Raw genomic sequence first — 21,192 nt, 5'->3', positions numbered from 1 at the left:
GCAGTCTGATTGATGGACTAAATCAGGCCTGCCTTTAATGATTTCAGCAACAAGAGCACCAGCTCCATTTGTGTGCCACTGGGTGATTTGCTTTTCCTTCTCATCTTTACTTCCTTGGCAATTTGGCAGCTGAAAAACACAGAGAAACTCACACTATGCTTGTCTTCAAATAAAAACAGGCTATATTTCTACAAACAGTTTCAATATTTAGGAACCTCTGTCTTCATTAGTACTTAAAGTATGTTTTCTACAAGATTTCCAAGACTACATGAAATTGTTTTGTTTAATGTTAGATACATTGATTTCTGTACTTGAATCAATTTTAAGGCAACAACTGATACCAAACTTGATAATAGGATATATTAGACTAGGGTGGAAATGAATACATATTCAAAACCTTTGTAAGGGAAGAGAAACATAATGATACTGTTGTGGCCATTTATATGTAAGTGTAAAAAGAAAATGCGTCATATAATAACAGAAAGGCTTGACAAAACTGGGTTTAATGAACAAATAATCTTCCAGTGTAATGATGCCTGGATGATGAGAGATCAATTACCAGTAGAACCATTACAGCAGACTAGTGGCGATCACACCATGAATTAGTTTCTCTGTGTGGATATTCTGTTACAGTACAGGATATAGTTTATCTGATACACTGGTTCACAGAAAGTGTGAGAGATTTATTTGATAAGAGAATAAACTTCAGAAATTCCTGTGAAGAAGCAGTGGTACCTCCCCTGGGATGTTCATTTAGACCCCGATAAGCAAAAGGATAATTTAGTTTTAGTCCTCCTATTTCACTGAAAAATGAGAAAAGTGTGTCCATTTAATTGAGCCACAGACAAATAAATCACTTGCACATAGAAGTGGGTAGCCCCAGGGCATGAGAAGCAAAATATTCTTCCAGTCTTCCTAGCATTTGGAACTCTTGTCTTCTACATGAACAGCTAATTTGTAACCAGTCCCTTCTTCATCCAGGTGGAAGCTGAGTTGATCGATAAGCTGGACAGCCTGGTATCCGAAGGAAAAGGTGATGAGAACTACAGGGAACTCTTCAGCCTGCTGTAAGCTATGCCAGTTTCTGCTCGCTCTGTGTTGTGCAGTGTCATTGAAAGAGTCAAAGCAGTGATCTGTGCAGCCGCTGCTGCAGTGCTCATCTTCAGAGAAAGCAGTAAAGGGCTTTCTGGCAGGTTTTCATGACATGGCTCGGTGAAATAGAAATATGTCACTCTAATTCTGAAAAGAATATAAAAACCTAAATTCTTCTTTGTCTTCTTTCTGTGACATCTAATATGAGGCTGCACAGGCAAGTAGTTATCCTCCTGCTATCGAAAATTCATTTGCTAGAGGAGCCAGTGCCTTTCTTTTTACATAGCAGTAAGTGAAATTATGGCCTTAGGATTGTTTAGAGAAACAGTGTACTATCTAGCAAGTCAGGCCTCGTTAGAGCAAAAGAGATTTTCCTCAGCGTTTTCCTTTGCTTCTTCCAATTTTTGAAGGTTGTGTTTTGGTTGGCTCAACAGTTGCAAGGTGCTTCATCCAGAGTCCATCGTGACACTGTATTTCCACTCCCTTTCACAACAAAAACCTGTACTCGTAAGGATAAACTTAAAAGACTTTTTACATCTGACTTTCCGCTTAGTTATCTTTGATTACCGGTCTGTCTTCAGATTTCATTTCCAGTGATCCTAGTTTATTCCAAAAGTACTTATTTTGAACTCTGAAAGTCCAGAGCACTTAACCCTAAATCTTTTAATATTCCAGTTAGCCATAGAGATCATTAGCAGAACTTTAGCCATATATTCCAGACAATTTTATGTCACCCCCAATAGCATGCTGGCAGTTTGAGGCATAAACCTTTGTTTTGCTAGAACCAATACTTGTATTTCTGAATTTACAATGGCACATTCATTCATTTTCAAGATAGGTAAGCCTGCCCATCCTGAATGCTTATTCTTAGGAAGCATGTAAATGTATTTTTGATTTGTGTATATTCAGCCTTGGGGAGTCCGGCACATTAACAACATAAGTCTGTTTCAGGAATAAAGGAAAGAAAATATCTATCTTTTTTTTTTTTTTTTTTTTTTAATTCACCTGTGTTGTGGTTTAACCCCAGCCAGCAACGAAGCACCACGCAGCTGCTCACTCACTCCTCGCCCTGCCCCTGTAAGATGGGGAGGAGAATCAAAAACAAGTAAAACTTGTGGGTTGGGATAAGAACAGCTTAATAATTGAAATAAAAAATAAATAAATAATAATAATTGTAATGAAAAGGAAGATAACAAAAAGAGTGTGAAATATAACCCAAGAAAGACAAGTGATGCACAATGCAATTGCTCACCACTTGCTGACTGATGCCAAGTTAGTTCCCAAGCAGTGACCAACCCCTCCTGGCCAGCTCTCCCCAGTTTATATACTGGGCATGATGTCACATGGTATGGAATACCCCTTTGGCCAGTTTGGGTCAGCTGTCCTGGCTGTATCCCCTCCCATCTTCTTGTGCTCCTCCAGCCTTCTTGCTGGCTGGGCATGAGAAGCTGAAGAATCCTTGATTTAGTATAAACACTACTCAGCAACAACTGAAAACATCAGTGTGTTATCAACATTCTTCTCATACTGAACCCAAACCACAGCACTATACCAGCTACTAGGAAGAAAATTCCCTCTAACCCCGCTGAAACCAGGACAACCTGGCAAGAGGAATATTGTGCATTTCCTTTGCTCCAGTTGAAGACATTTGTTACCCAAAATGTTAAGAATTCAGGGACTGTATGTAGCTTGTTACTTATTTTTAGATGATAGTGACTGCATGTATTACCAAGAAACACATCCTGGAAGTCCAGCAACCTTTTAGTTTGTATTTGCTATGGACTTTTCTGAGAACAATGTGAACTTTGAGGAAACAATTCCACAAAGTCAATAAATGCTGTGCGAAATAAACAGTTGATCCTGAATTCTACTGTCTCAACTATACTGCTGAAATATGAATTGGCTCCCTCAGCTAGAAATCATTCCAGTACAGAAGAGTTTGCCTCTTCTCAGGACATGTATGACACCCAACAGAATTTCTTTCCTCTTGCCAGTATAGAAGTGACAAGTTCTTTGACCAGAGATCCAGTTTCGGGAAACTAGCATGTCAATTTGCTTTCTTTTTTCACTTTTTAAATTTTGGTGTTCTCACTCTAGCCTTCTCTCATCCTTCACAATTGTCTCAGTGAGATGCTTGCTCTATTGTCTAGTTCGCTGAGCAGAAACAGATTGACTTTATGTATTTACAGCTTAAATAAATTGTGACTCAAGGTTGGTTGGTTGGTTGCTGATTAGGGATGAAAATTTATGTAAGGATGAGCAAAGAAGAGGTATTTGCAGTAGGTTTAGACTCCCAACTTCTTACTGCTGTTAGCAGTATTTAACCTACAGGTAATAATGTGGGAATCAACTGTTGACATGAGCATTGCTCTTTTTCATATATTTTAAATGGCAGTGTGAAGATATTTTTCCTTCTCCTGTCAATTCTGTAATTTCCTTGTCTTTGCTTCATGCTGCCTGGAGTAGAACGCAGCTCTTTGGGCCTTATCCCAGGTAAGATAGTAATTCTATGAATTTGTTTATGAGGAAGAAACCAAGTTGTCCACAGCTGTCTGCATGCACTATACCATTTCCCCGGAAGCTTCATCTGCTGTCTTTCCACCTCCAAACAGTTTGCTGGAGAAGATTGAGCAGGAAACATGGCGGGAGACTGGAATCTCTTTTGTTACATCAGTTACTCGTCTCATGGAGCGTCTGCTTGACTACAGGTATCTGGCAACAACAGTAATATATTCCAAGTGTAAGAAGTTTGTAAAGAAGTAGTACTAAGTTTCTTTTCTACAGGGAATGGTTTTATTGTTTATCAAGCTGCATGCTTCTCTGCATGCTTCTCTGATGGCAAGTATTATGTAAGGAAGCCTAACTCATTGCTGCTGGGCTCTGAGGAAAAATCCTAAGTCCTCATCTCTAGAGCCCTAATTCTCATTCCTGATAATAGCAAAGATAAAGAAATTTTTTAATTTGTAGCTTTGTACTAAGGTTTACTGAGGTTGCTAAATGCTTAATTCCTTCTATCGTTGAAATGATCTCACCTAATTTGGCAAAATAGATGCTAAATGCAAGAATGATCTCAAATGCCTCGCTAAACCAAGATGTGCTGAATGTCTCATCTAGATACACAGGGTTGGAAAACTTTTCATCTGAGGAAAGTCTGACATGTCAGCTGATGAGTCATGTGCAAGACTCCACTATAAATTAGGCATCCTTTGTTTAGTTTTAGACTGAAGGTTGCAAGCCTATTGTGTCAATGCAGCTGAGCTTTGATTCAGTTGCAAGAAAATATTTTAGCTTCATAGATATATACACACACATACATAGACACACACACTCAGAGTTGTTTTTACGGAACAATAGACAATTTGAAACTATATAGAACTGCCCCCAATATTTCTGTCTTTAGCCTACTGACAAGAGTTCAAATAATTTTTTCTTCTGCTGCTGCTCATTATAGGTGAAAACCTGTGACTAGGCTGGGTATTCTGCAATCCCAAATCCTTTTCTGTCCTTTTTAGTTTGCTCTTTTTGTTATCCTTACCAGTTTGATCCAATCTCCTGTTTGTTTCCTGACAACAGCTGCTGTACAACTACTATGCAAGACCAGGTATCCAAGACATTTAAAGGGAATGCAAGGGAGCCTTTTTTTTTTTTTTTTTTAAATGAAATTTGCTATCAACACAATGTTGATACACAGATATACATTTTTGCGCCTAAGTGTGGAACAGATACCAGTTTTTAATTGATTTTTAATACATAGCAGGTTTTTTCATTCCCAGAGCAGAACAGGGAACTGCATCAGAATTTGGAAATACACAGGCATCTCTTGCAGTCCAGCTGCCAGTTAGTTGACACAGTAGTTCTCAAGACAGTTTGCTGTGTCACTGCTTTAAAAATTTTGTCTCTTCTTCACAAATGAATGCGACACTCTCGAGTCAAGATTAGTGACTTCTGAAGCCTTTAACTTTTTGTACTCCTTGAATGGAAATAATTTCTAAAATATTCCAGAAACTAAAGATAAATTCTGTGATTTAACTTATCTATGAAAAAGTTAGTAATCTAGTCTAAATTACTCAGGTTCTGCCTTTCAGCATGCCAACACTACATTGGATAACTGAATTTGTGAAAGCTAATCTTTTGACTAGGAAACCACTAAACATTTACATTTAGATAAATAATAGTTTTTCACTTTTATACTAGCTCGTTCGTTCAGATGATTTTTAGCGACTATCATCTGATTTTGTTCAGATCCTTGTAAGAAATGAAGTAGCAGTCATTTCAGGTTCTCAGATGCAGACATGTAAGAGGACACTCAGTTCTCATATCATTTAAGCCATAATACAGAAATTTTTCTTAGAGGAACTTTATAAAATGGAGTGTATGATTAACTGTTGTTTGTGATCCAAGGAGACTCTGGAGGATAAGATAGCTTCAAATTCATTTTAAAAGGACTTTTTTTGCAGATGTATGTTTTAACATTGCTCTGCTTTCTTAGGGACTGTATGAAAGGAGATGAAACAGAAAACAAGAAAATCGGCTGCACTGTTAACCTTATGGTAAAGATGTTTCCTTTATCTCTTTGTGATACTGTGCAATGCTGTTGAAACTGGGATAGGAAAGGTTGGGATAGAAATCTGTGTCAGGCAAGTATAGCTTCAGAATCCGAGCACTGGGGTGATAGAACAGAATGACAGGGATTGTGAGGATCCTATGGAGGTCTCTGGTCCAACTTTGTACTTAGAGCAGGGCCAAATAGGTCAGGTTCTTCAGGGCCTTTTCCAGCTGAGTTCTGCGTATCCCTGTGACAGAGGTTCTACAACCTCTCTTGCCTTTTCTTTCAGCTTTTCCCTACCTTCATTATGAAAAAAATCATGACATGATAAAATCAGTGGGTTAAATCAGTGTGAATGTGAAAATAATTATTACTTTTCTTTTGCACTAATAATGTATTCTCTTTTCAATACCTTTATACATACATAGATGCTGCTGATTGTCTGGAATGAAGGAAGTCTCAATAAGGGTAACAACTCTTTCTTACTTTCACAGAATTTCTATAAATCTGAAATTAACAAGGAAGAGATGTACATCCGCTATATCCACAAGCTGTGTGACATGCACTTACAGGCTGAGAACTATACAGGTTAGTAAGACATCATATGGGGTCTGCTAGAAATCCTGGTGAAAGTTTTTGACTCTTCCAATGTTATACTCATAACATCTGATTCATTCTTTTGGGAAAAAAAATGGTATAAATCAGTTAGGGCAGTTGGGAAGATAAGAAGCTGAGGTCCAGCTCATTCCCTCAAGTGAAATAATATATATCTATGCCCACATGACCATACAACTATTCCGTTACACCCTGAATTTTACATTAAAGTGTTGTACGAGGAACATTGATCAAAAAAATCACAACAATGGAATCAAAATTAGAGGAAGATTAAAATCACAAAACCACCGTTATATTATCATTTGCCATATTTCCTTGCATTGTAGAATTTAGGGAGCTCTTAGAAAGTGTAGAGACTCAAATTCTCTGTTGTCCAAGCTCTGTTTACAGCTGCAGGCCCTGAATATAGTGATATATCTGAATATCTGACTGTGCATTTAAATCAAGTAGTTAGTAAAAAGAAACTTGACAGATTTGTACCTAAAAGTCAGCTTTGTTGTCATTGATTCAGTGTTCAATAATTGCATTTCCAACAGAGGCTGCATTTACTTTGCTTTTGTACTGTGAGTTGCTTCAGTGGGAGGACAGACCTCTGAGAGAGTTCCTGCATTATCCATCTCAGTCAGAGTGGCAACGTAAGGAAGGTCTGTGCCGTAAGATTATCCATTACTTCAACAAAGGGAAGGTATGCCAACTTCTTCTCTCTTCCAGCAGCTTCCTTCCCTTTTCCTGATTTACTTAGGGCTTGCGAGCCTATCATCTCAGTTCAGGAGTCTGGAAGTAAATTTGTATCAAAAGGTTTTATTACTTGACAAATTGCTTCTTGGCTCTCTGGATGAAAAAACAGATGAGAAAATGGGTATGGGTATCTCATTACGCATAACATTTGAAACTAGTTTAGGTAGGCCAACAGGAGAAACACCAAAACATTTTTATACCTTTAAACCAAACTTTGGATCACCTGATATGGCAAAAAGCTCTGTGAATACCAGTTCCTTAGCTTTTGGGGGTGGGGGTGGGGGTGGGGGGAATTGCATTTTGTAGTTGTCTATGCAAATTGCTGTGTTATGACTCACTTTAGGGCTTGTTTTGTTTCTAACCTATAGAAGTAAATGGCAGGCAATAGACTGTAGGAGTCCCTTTATTAAAAAAGATTTAAGTCTTTCCAGTGTCACTGTTATTTTAAATTGGCTTTCAATTAAAGTGCAGTCCCATCCATTGCCCAAGAAGAAAATCAATACATTCCAATTTCATGTATTCAGTATGTTTTTCCTAGAATAATTTTTTTTTTTTTAAATTACTGCAGACATAGGTGTTATAGTCCCTTGTGACATGGTGTTTTGGGAACATTTCAGACGTGAACCTTAAAAGTGATATCATCTGTCAGAATATTTTCAATTTTTTCCCTTCTCTAGAAAAATTCCTACAGCTTATATTATTGGAAGATAACGTCTGTATGTGCGCCTCGGGGTTGGCTTTGCCTGTGATGGTAATGACAGTGGCATTAAATACAAATGTGATTTGGTTCATATGGGGTTGCCCTTCCTGATAATCCTTTCCTAGCCCTGATAACTGAAAGTTGCATATGGCAAAGACATTCTCTACAGAACCAGCAAAAGAAAGTCAGACTCCTGTGTGTAGGAAGAAATGGCCTATTTATGAGGAAGTGATTAATTAAGGAGAATTTTTTTCTTTTTGGCCAGAATTGTTCTTGTGTAATAATACTGAATACAGTTCTCTTTTTAGTTTCAGAAATTTTCAGTTTTTCAGACTGCACTTAAAAAAATAAATTACTGACTTGTGCAAATATTGTAGTACCGTACTGTCTGACTAGAAAAAGATGATATACAGACTATGTAAAACAAGTGAACCTGTATTTTTGACAAAAACAGGCAATCCGTATATGCACTGAAGGGGAGTAAAAACTTGACAGATGTAATTTTGCTATAAAACTCCTAACAGATTATAGACTGTTAACCTCTTGAGGTTTTTTCCCCACTGGATGTTTTTGGAGTTACTTGACTGTATTTTAATCCTCCTTTATTATAAATGGTAGCTGAATGACTAAATAATCCACTTAAGCAGTGTGTATGTCACTCAAACTGTGGAAGTGAAAGATGCAGAGAAGCCAAATCCTTCTGCTGCTTTTCAGCACTCTTTCTGTTGCTGTGTAACAGGGAACAGCTCAGGGAATGGAAGAAACTTGCTTCCCTCAACTTGTGTCTGATAGTTTCTTTCTGCACTACCCTATGACCTCCTCAGGTCTTGAAGAGTGGAATTTGTTGTTCTGTGTCCTTCAGTTGCATTTCTAGAGTTTAAGTTTCTCATGCTGCTCCTGGCATCTTCCACTAAGTAACGGCGTCAAAGCAGCATGAAAAGGGTGTAAAAATTCTGCATTTGTTAATGGAAAAATTTTCTCAGCACAGGAATGGGGGAAAACTATGGCCACAAGACTGTCTTGTGAGTTTGACATAAAGGACATGCCAGTGGAGGGCAAGGAGTGGTGGCATGGCCTATGGCAGGCCTGGAGCACTGCAGTGGGATGCAGAATTGAGTGACTCCCATTCTCAAGATTGTCGGTAGCAACCCTGTTTTGGGAAGGAACAAGGTGTTCCAAAGCGCTTTTAGCCTTCACTCTGGTCGTGTGCTCCTTCCTACTGATTTCTGCTATGCTTTGAATTGGTTTATGGCTCAGTCGGCAGTGTGTGCATAATTTTAAATGAAGATTTTTTTTTTTTTAACTCACAATTTTGTCTGTTAAAACTCAAGGTTTTCTAGTTGAAGACAACTGTGAATGGAACAGTTTGAACCTGATTGATCATGCCTCTGGACAGCAGTAGCTTGAAAACTACACAACCCTTTTCTGTCCAGTTCACTGCTAGATTTTATTAACTAAAAACTCTGACCAGCTCCCATCACAGCATCACAGTGTGTATTCTCCTTAGTGCCAGCCATGTGCTGTGAGACACCCAAAGCTGTATTTCCAAAGCAGTTTATTTTTAGATCATGTGCTCTATACCCCACATCTGAACTAATTTCTCTTGTGCACCCTCATGTGAATCGTATTTGCAAAAGAAATCTGCGCACTGGGATGTGAGTAAATAAAGGTTGCCATTCATAAACTTTGATTGTCTGTATCTGTGCCTGCTTGTGTGCAGTCAGTAGTACTCAACAGAGAGTTGCTGGTACCATAGGAGAAAGCTGCATTAAATGTCATATGAATGTGCTTTTCAAGTGAAGGACATAATACAGAACATGCAAACAGATCAGACGTCAGCAAAACAGAAAGCAGTAATGAGAGAAATTAACAGTGGAGACATTAGGAAATTATTTGAAGGGGGGAAGAACGATGCTTTAGAGGAAAGTGACACTTGCATAGCACACAGAATTCAATATTAAATTTCTACAGTGTGAAGATGGTACCCATTAACATAACAGATTTTAAAACTGAGGATCCCAGTGACTCAGATATCCACTCATTCTCTTTTCCTTTCAAATATCTGCAAACTCTTTTCTCTCTAAGAAGTTACCTGTATATTGTGTTTCTTCGCTTCTTTATCTCATCTCGTATCTACAGAATATTCAGCTAGCACAGCGGAATTTCTCTGTGTGGAAATCTAAATGAAACAAAGAGAGAAAGCCTGAGTTAAGATGACAGGAGTAGTATCAGGGTACACGTAGAAGAGCTGGCATAAAGCGAAATAAGATGTGGTTACATGTTGTTAATTTAATTCACATCAGAAAAGGAGCATGAAAAGGTTACATCTTTAGGATCACCTCAAGGGAAGAAAGCCAGCTAGCTTTCTGCTTCTATCCGGAAGACAGATTAGAGACTTACGTAGGCTTTAGCCACAGCATCCCATTTGGAAGTGAGACTCTGCTCACACTCTGTGTGACAAAAACCATTTATTCCTGGCCAGATGTTTTAGAAGAGACTTTTCTTTTCCATTCTTTCAAGTAAATATAGATCAACTAAGGACTGAAAATCTATGTGTAATATCTCTGTAAAGAATGTTGAAACCTATTTAAAAGTGCAATGGTATTTGTGTTTGCAAATATAAACACTCACCTTGCTAATGTTGTTGATCCCAATTCAGTGTGTCAGTTTGTATGTCATGGACTTTTGACAATCCACAGCAAAAATCCTGTTGATTCGAGACCACAAAAACCTGAGTAAAATTCTGAGTAGTCAAGTAAATGGTCTTTCAGTTCACTTCCTGTTGTATGTATTGTATTTATCTAAATAAATCTCAGGCTTCCCATCATCCCAAACTACTAATACTATCAGAATATCCAAATTGATTCTGAAAGAATCTTTTATTTATCAATTTCTCATATAAGTTTTTGTAATTAACTGAAGCTAAAGAGATGTACGATCATTATTTTTGCCTTCTTAGTTCTTACAACTATCCCTTCTTCTAATAAAAAAGTTCTTACACTTACTGGTTTTGCTATTCAGATAAAAAAAGCTTTGCTGGTATTAAGGGTGAGAGAACAGACACTACAAATGTGTGTGCATAAAGGGAAGCATTGTAAAGTACTTAATACACTAAATCAGTGTAGAGATTCACTTTTTTTAAGTGAAGGTACATGTAACCAGAAAAACTCCTTCCATATTAAGTGTTAGTATTTTACATAATTACTCTTAATTACTGTTACCAATAATTTACAATATTGCTATTAATATTCGTAAAACTCAAGGTGATAGTCTAACTCACACATTAATTTTGTTTTTACTACAACAGGGTCCCACTTAAAACAATTGGCAAGTTAGCCTAGTAATGCGTAACAGTTAATCCAATAAAGGTTCAACTGAGACCTTGGTGTTCTAGATCCTTTACATAAGTGTGGTAAGAAACAGTTGTTCCCCCAAAAGGCTTCCAATCTATGCAGGTAAAAGATGATGGGAGAGGAGATTTCAGTTCAAGGGTGTAAAATGAGCACGCTAAAAAAACTAAGTGAGGTAACGGGAGTCTTTCTCTCAATGTGGGTTTGCCCAAACTCAGTCTCTTTCTTCCTTACCTCTGAGGGTGATGAGTATGGTGTACTAGAAAAGATTTATTGTATGCAGACTGTAAGTTGAAGAAATGAGTTTTGCTTTCAGTGCTGAATATGGATATTCACTCAGTGCAATAATGCAGGTCAGTTCTGAAGATGCTTTGTCTCTGCATTTGAGTGTTTCCCATTGCTTGACAGTTTCATGCTTTCAGTAGGAAGTAGCAGCGCTGGGAAGGAGAGCGCTTTGCTGGGAAGCTATTCCCTAACTCTTTACTCCACGAGTTTTAGTGCAGAAAGCAAAGGAGATGTTGGGGGTGGGCTGAAGGGGTGTCTAACAAGAAGAAAAATTGTTATTTGTATTATCTTTCTCTAAATAAGTTACCAGTCTCATGAGTGAACTGTCAGTAATGAGCAGTATATGTGTGTAATTTCAATGGAACATATGCATCTGTTACCATCTTGAAGAAGGAATTAATCTGATATTTAATGGAAACTGTTTCAATACATTGCATTTTCACATCTAATCCCTGGCATTTCATACCAAATGAATTCCCAAAATTGAATTTCCATATTCCTCTCAGCTGAGTTGGCAATAACATTCTGTTTGCTGTGAGTGTGATTTGCTTTGGTTTCACAGAGCTGGGAGTTTGGAATCCCGCTGTGCAGAGAACTGGCCATACAGTATGAAAGTCTCTATGATTATCAGAGCCTCAGCTGGATTCGGGTAAGTAGCAGCAGTTCCTGTCCTTGCAGATTCTCATGTCATTCCCCAGGGAATTTTGGTCTCCTGTCAGAACATTCTGAATTTAAAAAATCATCATATTCCCTGTACAGCTCCATGCATTTACAGTGACTCCTTTGCCACTGACTCATTTCGATGACTTCATAGGTCCACTGAAGCAATTCCTAAGTCTGCTAGCAGTAAATTCCCATGAGTATATAGAGACAGCACACACAGAGGAGCTGGGCTTGCTATTGCAATCGCATATTTATATATTTTTTTTTGCATAAAATATCTTTTTTTTCTTTTTTAAAAAATTATATATTAATATTTCATTTTCATTCCAAAAATATCAAGGACAGCTTGTGCCTCAGTTGACATAAGAGGAACAGGAGAGAAAGAATGGAGAAGGCAAACATTTCTGGCTCTCTAATCAATTTACAATAATCTGGTCCTCCGGTAAAACCAAACACATGATGAAATCAAGGCACATTTGCAGCACTGCACTTTAATCGGAAAAAGTCAAAATTCTGGCTGTTATTTAAAAGCTTTTTAAATGTGAAAATAGTTCATCTGCTTTTGTCCCCTGGGGTACCATGCATATACCCAAATTTAAGATTTACGCTATGTTGATGTATTCTTATACACAGTGGTTTAAATTCCCTTTAAAAGTCAAATTTATTCTCATCTGAAGATAGCTGTCTAACTAGGTCTCATGAACTGCACTTCTGAAGAACAACTTTTCTTCCAAGCGGCCCTAAAGAGAGTACTGGTGACCATCTTGGTTGTGCACTCATTTATTGTAGACATCTAAAATAGAACAGTGTGAAAATTTATCGTGGTATACAGGAAATACTGTATCAGTAAAGTGATCATGATTGATGAGCAAACAAACTTATTAAAGACGTAGTCAAGTCATGCATCAAGACTTTCTTTCCTAAAACATCAGTAAATTTGGATTTAATCAGCTAGGCAGGTGAAGAGCATCTCAGCTGATCGGTATAACCAATTCTTGTCATCCTTTTGCTCACCTGTGTGCAATCTGTTTTCTGTTCAAGTTTCCTAACTCTGTGTTGACCTGAACTGACTTGAATTTCTCCCCACTCTAAAGAGTTTTTGTCTATGCTATTCACATCATTCAACACATTCCTTTATTCTTCCTGCAATAATTTTTGGGACCTTCTCCATTTTAGGAAAGGAGTTAATCTGTGTGGGAACCAAAAACAAAACGTTGATGCAATATTCTAAGTCAAAGCTGCTGTTAGGGTTCCCTGCAGTGGCAGCAATGATGTCAAACTGATTCTTCTCTTTAAAAAGCTATCTTTTTGCTATAGTGAAATTCCTGTGAGCCTTTCAAATGAGATTCAGTTTGGCAAGGGGTCTTGAAAACCCATTCTTGATATAAATGCTAGCACAGTGCCACAATACTAGTAATTGGACCTAGAGAAAAGTCCTTTTACTTTCTCCAAACCTTTTTTCTTCCATGTCAAAGCTACTGGTGCACAGAGCTGTAGAAGATTTAATTTTGTGTCATCCTTTTTCATGTCCCTCAACTCAATTAAGGCAAACCCAATTGAATTGATATAATTTTCCAGACAGTGGTATAGATTTGAGCTATAGGAGAGAATAGGACACTGTGAGCCAGGCAACACAGATCTTCGCCTCAGCTTTGCCATTAATTCTGCAATGCAAAGAAAATGACATGCAAGACCTGTTTAATTTAAAAAGAGTTACAACAGAAAAATGTTCGTATGTCATCTCCAAAAATGCAAAATGAGTATGATGATACTACAGTCTGTTCCACCATGTAGACTGTTTAATTAATAATTTTTATCTTTAAAAGAATTTCAGTCTTTTCATAAAAAATTGTGGGGGCAAAAGAGTAATGTGATATTTTAATGTGTCTTGAGATTGTAATGTTTTAAGTGCAGCTTTAAGGGTCTGATAGCAGCTATCTTTTTCTTCCATAGAAAATGGAAGCTACCTATTACGATAACATCATGGAACAGCAGCGCTTAGAACCTGAGTTTTTCAGAGTTGGTTTTTATGGTCGGAAATTCCCATTTTTCCTGCGGGTAAGCCAGACTTGTACAAAGTATGACAAAGTGACCAGGCTCAGAGTAGCAGTTAAGGCTTTGTATTTTTGTCATGGAGATATGATGTCTGCCATTCAGCTTATTTTTTTACTCCTGCACAAGTAGAAACAGCTTTCTGGCTGAAGTGAAGGATGTGGTCCATTGGTAATTTTCTTAAGACCAGATATCAGAAATTTGACTCACGCCTATGTGTATTTTTGACAATCTGCAGATGCACCACAAATTGCCGCTATATTAAGCAAAATGCTGTACTGCAGCAATGTTTCGGTCATTACTCAACTAATTTTCTTCATCTCAAATTATCACACTTTAAAAAGTCTCACATGACAGAATGATTCTAATACCAGACTGATGACTCTCTTATGCTATCTACAAGTGAAAATTTCCTCTCTTCAACAAAAAGCCTAGCAGCTTCTCTGGACACGTCCTCACTTTGAGCTTATTGTCTGCTGGTGTATACAGGATCAGCTGGGTCTAAAACCCATTTAAAAAGTGAAATGATCTTATTTTCCTAATGAGGAACCAAGCCTAAACCAGATATTTGTCCATACGATGTCTTGTTGCAACTTAAAACATGCTTTCAAGGACTGGAGGTGCATGTTCTGTGATCTCTTTAAAGAAATGGTTTGACAAGAGATGGCACCACTCTTGAGTTACACAGTAAGAAGCTACAAAAAGCCAAATTGTGTACCATTTTGAAAATTGCACTCTTAAATTTCCCTCTGATTACTAAGTATTTTTTCTTTAACTAAGATTTAAACATTGGTGTTTAATTACAGTCTTTTAATGGAAACACGAGCAGGGGAAGTAAAGGCAAGTTGGAATTAATCAAGGTGAAAATACCAGTGGATAAAGGGTGGCTTCATGTTATTCAAAGGTGAAGTTGAACAGTGCCATAATGTAACAGCCTCAGTCAGTGTGCAGAACACACCTGCAGAGGAATCTGAGAAAATGACAACTGTTGCAGCATGAAGCAGTAGCTACCCTTTCATGAAGATCTCCAGAGAAAACTGCCAATTTCTTTTTTTATATCTAACAACAGATGTTTCAGAAAATGAATGACAACAAAGTCATTATGGCACAAAAGCATTCCTACATTTGAAGTAGTATCAGTGAATCTAGCTTATTTTATTATATTATGAATCCTACAGGTTTATCTTGGATCCTGCATGGCCTATGTGTTTAACGCTGCACGAGTTTTCAGTGCACAGCACTTACTCTTTGCAAAACGGTGTAACAATGTGGATACTTGGCTGGAGACGTTAACAGCAAACATGAGCGTACATAATTATAATCCTTGTTAATTCTGCAATTATATTTGGTAGCAGTACTTCTGATAGCAGATTACTAATGTAGCAATCTCATTAAAAGTCATCCTCCTCCTTTCTCTCTCTAATGATCCATACAGCGTACATATTGCGAAGCACAGACTAAGCCCATTAGCAATCACATCAGCATGGATCACACAGTAAAGAGATTGGAAGCAGCTATTCTAGAGAAGAAAAAGATTTACATGGATTTAAAATTTTCAAATGGATATGGGAGGGATTTAAAGTGATCAAATAACTCTACGGCCTTTTCTCAGTTTTGTCTATTGCTGTATAGCTTAAGACAGAAAATAACCACTTCTTTCTACATCTTTGATTTTGAAGACCCTTTGTCTAGAAGTCATTATTCATGTTTCTATGAATTCTGCATCTATTTCTAGCCTTCTACATAAGTAAATTAGAACTGTCCATGTCTTCCACCTACCAGAAGTTCAAGTAAGGCCTGACAGCCCATGTTCTGCGATCTTGTGTTGGCATCTGTCTGAAAAGTCTAATAAATTTAGCTTTGAGGTGTTTTCAGGGCATTATTTTTAGAATCACAATAACTTTCTTTATAGGCTTACAGTTTTGTGGATTGCTGCAATCAAAAGCTAAAATAGAGAATGCAGGAAGTGTCACAAAGAGATTCACCTTCAAACATGGACTCACTCCAAATTTAATAATAGCTGCAATGTTTGGGCATTACAGACTGAACTGTCAAGATTCATCATGCAATTTTTCTTCCAGTTCATTGGTTGCTGTGACTGATGCATACAAAGTGACATATGTCACAGCCGGAACATGAGATCTGTTCCATAAAGTTGAAATGCAAAGCCAAAGATAACTGCACTCCTTGGCTGTGTTTTGTGATTGGGTTTTGCTTCTTTCTCTTTGATTTTGCTACAAGATCAAGAACTGCTCAGCCAGAACCCTTTTCCAGTGCAATTAACAAAACATTATTGCATATACTGCAGCTTCTAAATGCAAGAAATAGAAGGGGGGGGACTGTTCTTGTTTGCTGGGATTCTTTGTTCTATGAAGGTGAAAAATCTCCCTGTACTTCTAGTTATTGTTAAGCGTATGAGAATTAAAACCACCAGAATTACAGAATTTGCCTGCTTTGATTGGTCTTGCATCAGGAGACATTAACACCAATCAAAATTGTGTTTTGTGGTAACAGGGTTAAGACACTGGAATACAAACTTTATGACACTGAGGACTTTAGAAATCCTGTATCTCACTATTCAAAGTTTGAGATGGCTCAAAAAGCACCCAAGAACTCTGCACAAGTGGTTTAATGCCCCAAGAGGCATATCTAAATGCAAGCTTTCCATTACTAGCAGAAAAAAAATTTTGTTCATCAAGAGGAAAGTGCTTTTAGGGCTAAAGGGGAATTTGCTAAGTGGCCACTGAGAATTCTTGGTAAGGCTTTTCCATATTACTCCACTATAGACAGGGGAGTTCCTGAGGATGTACTGCTCAACATTATAAGAGGTGGATTGTATGGCTATGACAATACAGCAATGATTAAACAATGATTTGTGTGAACACTTTGTTACAACTTGTCTCTAAGGATAACTGATAAATTGATAAACATATATCTCCCTCTGTTCTGTGAAATCCTCAGGACTTTTATCCATCTGGTGTAAATTGTATTTGACAGCAGCCTTCCCAGTGTAGAACAGCTGAGCTGGTGACTTAGTCTTAAGTTTTTGTTGATATGTTTCACTATACTCCAATTAAAAAATAGTCCCTTTTCAGTTGTCTGAAAAGTAAATAAGACAAGACAGTAGGACTGAACGCTACGTGTGTATGGATCAGAGGCATCCTTCTGTTGAGAGATCAGTGGAATAGTCTACTTATTCATCAATTCTTGATGAAATACATTGTAAAGAAAAAGGAAGGAATAAAATATATCAGCTGTGTTAAATGCACATCTTACTCTCACATTAGCATATTGACATTGTCATTTATATTTGGTTTTGAAGCAGTAAAATTTAAAGTGAGATAAAAGCCAGAAGTTAGCTTACTTTTAAGAAGACTAATTTATGCTTGTCCTTCTTGCAGAACAAAGAATATGTATGTCGGGGCCATGACTACGAGAGGCTGGAAGCCTTCCAGCAGAGGATGCTAAGTGAGTTCCCACAAGCCATTGCAATGCAGCATCCAAACCACCCAGATGACTCTATATTGCAGTGCGATGCCCAATGTATCCTTCAGTGAATGGGCAAACTATGATTAGAGGAACTGTGGTAGAGCACAGAGGAGGAAGGTATTGAAAAGGTCATCAACTTGGATACCTCAGTTCCTAAGTGTCTTAGGTAGAGCTGGATATGGACAAAACCGTACACCTGTCTACACTAGACATTCATTGGTTCATTGTGCTATGTATTGTTGGAGAAAACTGTCACTTTTTATTCCGGGAGTAATGCAGGTCATATTTGATGTGTAAGGGAAATAGCTGTGCTTGGTCACATCTGCTTGGTCACCTTTACCAACAGCGTTGCCATGATGCACGTTTGGTGTCATTAGAAGTATTCCCAATACCTTCTCTTGGAGAATATTTTGTTAGGAACTGATATTAATTCCAAAGTGTTTTTTTCCATTGTGTTTATTTTTCGCATCAGGTTTTTAGGGTGGGTTTTTTTGTTTGGGTTTTTTTTTTTTGCAGTCTCCCTTTCTTTTAAACTGCTGAACCCTTTTATACCTAAGGCTTTGAATCTCATTCTTCTCATTGGTAATCTGTACTGTGATTTGATGCAACCAGTACAATGCTATATACATTTAAGGATTGAACCACGTAATGTTTAATGGGTCTGTAGAGACTTTTGGAGATTTTAGTCATGAGAACATTGCTGTTTGGCTTGTGTGACAACAGCAAGGATATCGCACAGGACTTTAACTATAAGGATATTGGCAGCAAGTGAAATCTGAAATGGGTTGCTGTTCCCCACTTGTCTTTTATAACACATGCTTTTCAGTCGTCTTTGCTATATAACACTGTCCTGGTTTCAGCTGGGATAGAGTTAACTGTCTTCCTAGTAGCTGGTACAGTGCTATGTTTTGAGTTCAGAGCGAAGAATGTTGATAACACTGATGTTTTCAGTTGTTGCTCAGTAGTGTTTAGACTAATGTCAAGGATTTTTCAGCTTCTCATGCCCAGCCAGTGAGAAAGCTGGAGGGGCACAAGAAGTTGGCACAGGACACAGCCAGGGCACCTGACCCAAACTGGCCAACGGTGTATTCCATACCATGTGACGTCCCATCCAGTACAGAAATGGGGAAGTGGGGGGCAGGGATTCGCCGCTCGGGGACTGGCTGGGTGTCGGTCGGCGGGTGGTGAGCAATTGCACTGCGCATCATTTGTACATTCCAATCCTTTCATTATTGCTGTTGTCATTTTATTAGTGTTATCATTATCATTATTAGTTTCTTCTTTTCTGTTCTATTAAACTGTTCTTATCTCAACCCACGGGTTTTGCTTCTTTTCCCGATTTTCTCCCCCATCCCACTGGGTGGGGGGGAGTGAGTGAGCGGCTGCGTGGTGTTTAGTTGCTGGCTGGGGTTAAACCACGACAAACACTGATACTTTCATAGATGGAGGGATTGTTTGTATGTGTATTTTGGTCGGTTTGTTTATGCTTGCAGAGATCTTGTCTGTAACACTGAGGTTAAACTAGTTTAACTAAACTGGACTGTAAATTGATGAAATTAGGACAACTTTGGTTTGTAGACAAAGCTGAAGTATCTAAGGTGAAATTTATCAAAGGGAAATGCTAGATATTTAGGTACCTAAATAATCAAGATCTACGAAAGTTCCTGTACAAATGAGGCACCTAGCTCTAATAAATAGCAACTGGATATTTTGCCTGCTGTAGGTATTTTGGATGTCTTACGACATAGTCTCTGTATCCTCAGGTATCTTCCTCTCTGGTTAATCTGGCTGTGAGGTAATGTAACTCTGTAGACTCTCCTAGTAGTGCTAGTCTAGCGTTCTGTTGTTCCACTTGCAAAAGAATGTTAGAAAACAGAGAGAAGCGTGACTTTCTGAATTCACCATCCTGTTTCTTCCCACAGCAGAGACAACTTTCCTGTTTGATGTCCTGTGGCTTTCTTTGACTACATAATTTACAGATTTACAGATCTATGCAGTGACTCCCATCCCAGACAATATAGATGTGCTGCAAATGGACCGTGTCCCTGATCGCATAAAGAGCTTTTACCGAGTCAACAACATCCGGAAATTCCGCTACGACAGGCCCTTCCACAAAGGCCCAAAGGACAAGGAGAATGAATTTAAGGTAGAAGTAGCGAATAAGCCGTGTTTAAGTGTTAAGCTCTTCAAGGTGAATACTGTCTTGGTATTTTATGCTGATACAGCCTTTCAAGTAATCCTGATTTGATGGCCAAAGATACTATAGTAACTCAAATAACAAGTAGCTATTGAGTGCAGTGGTTACACACCTGACCTGATTAAAGCATCGTCCAGTTAAAGATGAGTTATTTTAGTGCCAGGAGAAATGCATTTTGAAGCAAGGATGGGGTTTTTTTGTTTGGCTGCAGTTTTTTTCTTACTGCCATATATGTCCACAATGTCATCTTGGTTCCCATGACAGAACTACTGGTGGTCAACCTTTAAAAATTAATAGAAATGTTGAATGTGCTGCTTTAGAGCATGCTGAATTCTGGTTTTGTTGTTCAAGTGACTTTCAGCATGATATTCTGCAAAGTAAGTTAATGCTTGGGACGTTACTATATTCTTTTCTGAACTTTAGCCCCTTAGCACCTGTAGTAAGAGTACAGATGATGTGACTGTGATTCATGTGTACCTCACATCCTCACTTACTCTTTGCAGAGCTTGTGGATTGAACGTACCACTCTGACCCTGACTCACAGTTTGCCTGGGATCTCTCGTTGGTTTGAAGTGGAGAGAAGAGAACTGGTAACATTCATAGTTCCTGTAACTGGGGTTTGAAATCATGAGTTACTGAGGATATGGAATAGGCAACTTAAATCTTGCAGTGTAAAATGATGAAGTTTACCAATGATTAAGTATGTCCTTTTTCCACCACTGAGTCTAAATAATTGCTGAATGTAACCAGGGGAATTATGTGAGGGAACATGACAGTATAATGGAGACAGTGCCAAAAAGATGGAATAATTGCATTGTTGCCATGTCTTCAGTATAGAGAAAGAAGTTATTGCAACTCAGTGACCTGAACTACAGCGTTGCCAACAGTAAAGTTTGTTAATGTAGCTAATTTTCTACAAAGCAGTAAAAACTGAGAGAGATCACTGAACAATCCTAGAGTATCATTTCCTTACAAGGAAGATAATAAATCTCAGTGAAGTGTCCATGGAATTAAAGTATATTTTATTGCCTTTGAGGTTGAAGTAAGTCCTTTGGAAAATGCCATTCAAGTGGTTGAGAACAAAAACCAGGAGCTGAGAACACTGATAAGCCAGTACCAGCATAAACAAATGCATGGTAACATTAATCTTCTCAGCATGTGTCTGAATGGAGTGATTGATGCAGCTGTTAATGGGGGAATTGCACGATACCAGGAGGTAAGACAGGCTCTGCTTCTGAATTTAGTATCACCTTTTTTCAATTTTATTTCCATTTCTATTTCAAAGAGAGTATGACTTAATAAGATAAGAAATTTTCATGCGCGTAATCTAAATGTGAGGTTAAAACCCCTACTTGGTTATTCTGCATCAGTGCTTGCCTAGCCACATGTCAACAGGAGGATCGAAAGCTGGAGTCGGGATATCGCATTGAAGTAGGTACGGTTGACAGTGGGGTTTCTCAAGAAT

At 38.1% G+C, this 21,192-nt stretch overlaps 1 protein-coding gene across 16 annotated transcripts in view; it reads left to right on the top strand.

Moving 5' to 3' along the window:
* DOCK3 (dedicator of cytokinesis 3) overlaps nt 1-21,192 on the top strand; it is a 229,496-nt gene that overhangs the window by 186,074 nt on the left and 22,230 nt on the right. For 13 of the 16 annotated variants that reach the window (XM_052776412.1, XM_052776413.1, XM_052776404.1 and 10 more), the window contains 12 exons: nt 982-1,067; nt 3,559-3,585; nt 3,705-3,800; nt 5,582-5,642; nt 6,133-6,226; nt 6,790-6,938; nt 11,889-11,975; nt 13,943-14,047; nt 17,443-17,584; nt 19,510-19,676; nt 20,231-20,317; nt 20,764-20,943. In XM_052776412.1, the coding sequence (XP_052632372.1) occupies nt 982-1,067; nt 3,559-3,585; nt 3,705-3,800; nt 5,582-5,642; nt 6,133-6,226; nt 6,790-6,938; nt 11,889-11,975; nt 13,943-14,047; nt 17,443-17,584; nt 19,510-19,676; nt 20,231-20,317; nt 20,764-20,943 (1,281 nt within the window). The remainder of the gene's footprint in view (nt 1-981; nt 1,068-3,558; nt 3,586-3,704; nt 3,801-5,581; nt 5,643-6,132; nt 6,227-6,789; nt 6,939-11,888; nt 11,976-13,942; nt 14,048-17,442; nt 17,585-19,509; nt 19,677-20,230; nt 20,318-20,763; nt 20,944-21,192) is intronic. The other 3 variants (XM_052776406.1, XM_052776401.1, XM_052776415.1) reach the window with 1 other exon arrangement.

The sequence above is a fragment of the Harpia harpyja genome, chromosome Z (genome assembly GCF_026419915.1).
Source record: "Harpia harpyja isolate bHarHar1 chromosome Z, bHarHar1 primary haplotype, whole genome shotgun sequence".
NCBI classification, from domain to species: domain Eukaryota; kingdom Metazoa; phylum Chordata; class Aves; order Accipitriformes; family Accipitridae; genus Harpia; species Harpia harpyja.
Note: the sequence above shows the minus strand (reverse complement) of the source record. Positions and strands in the feature narration are given on the sequence as shown.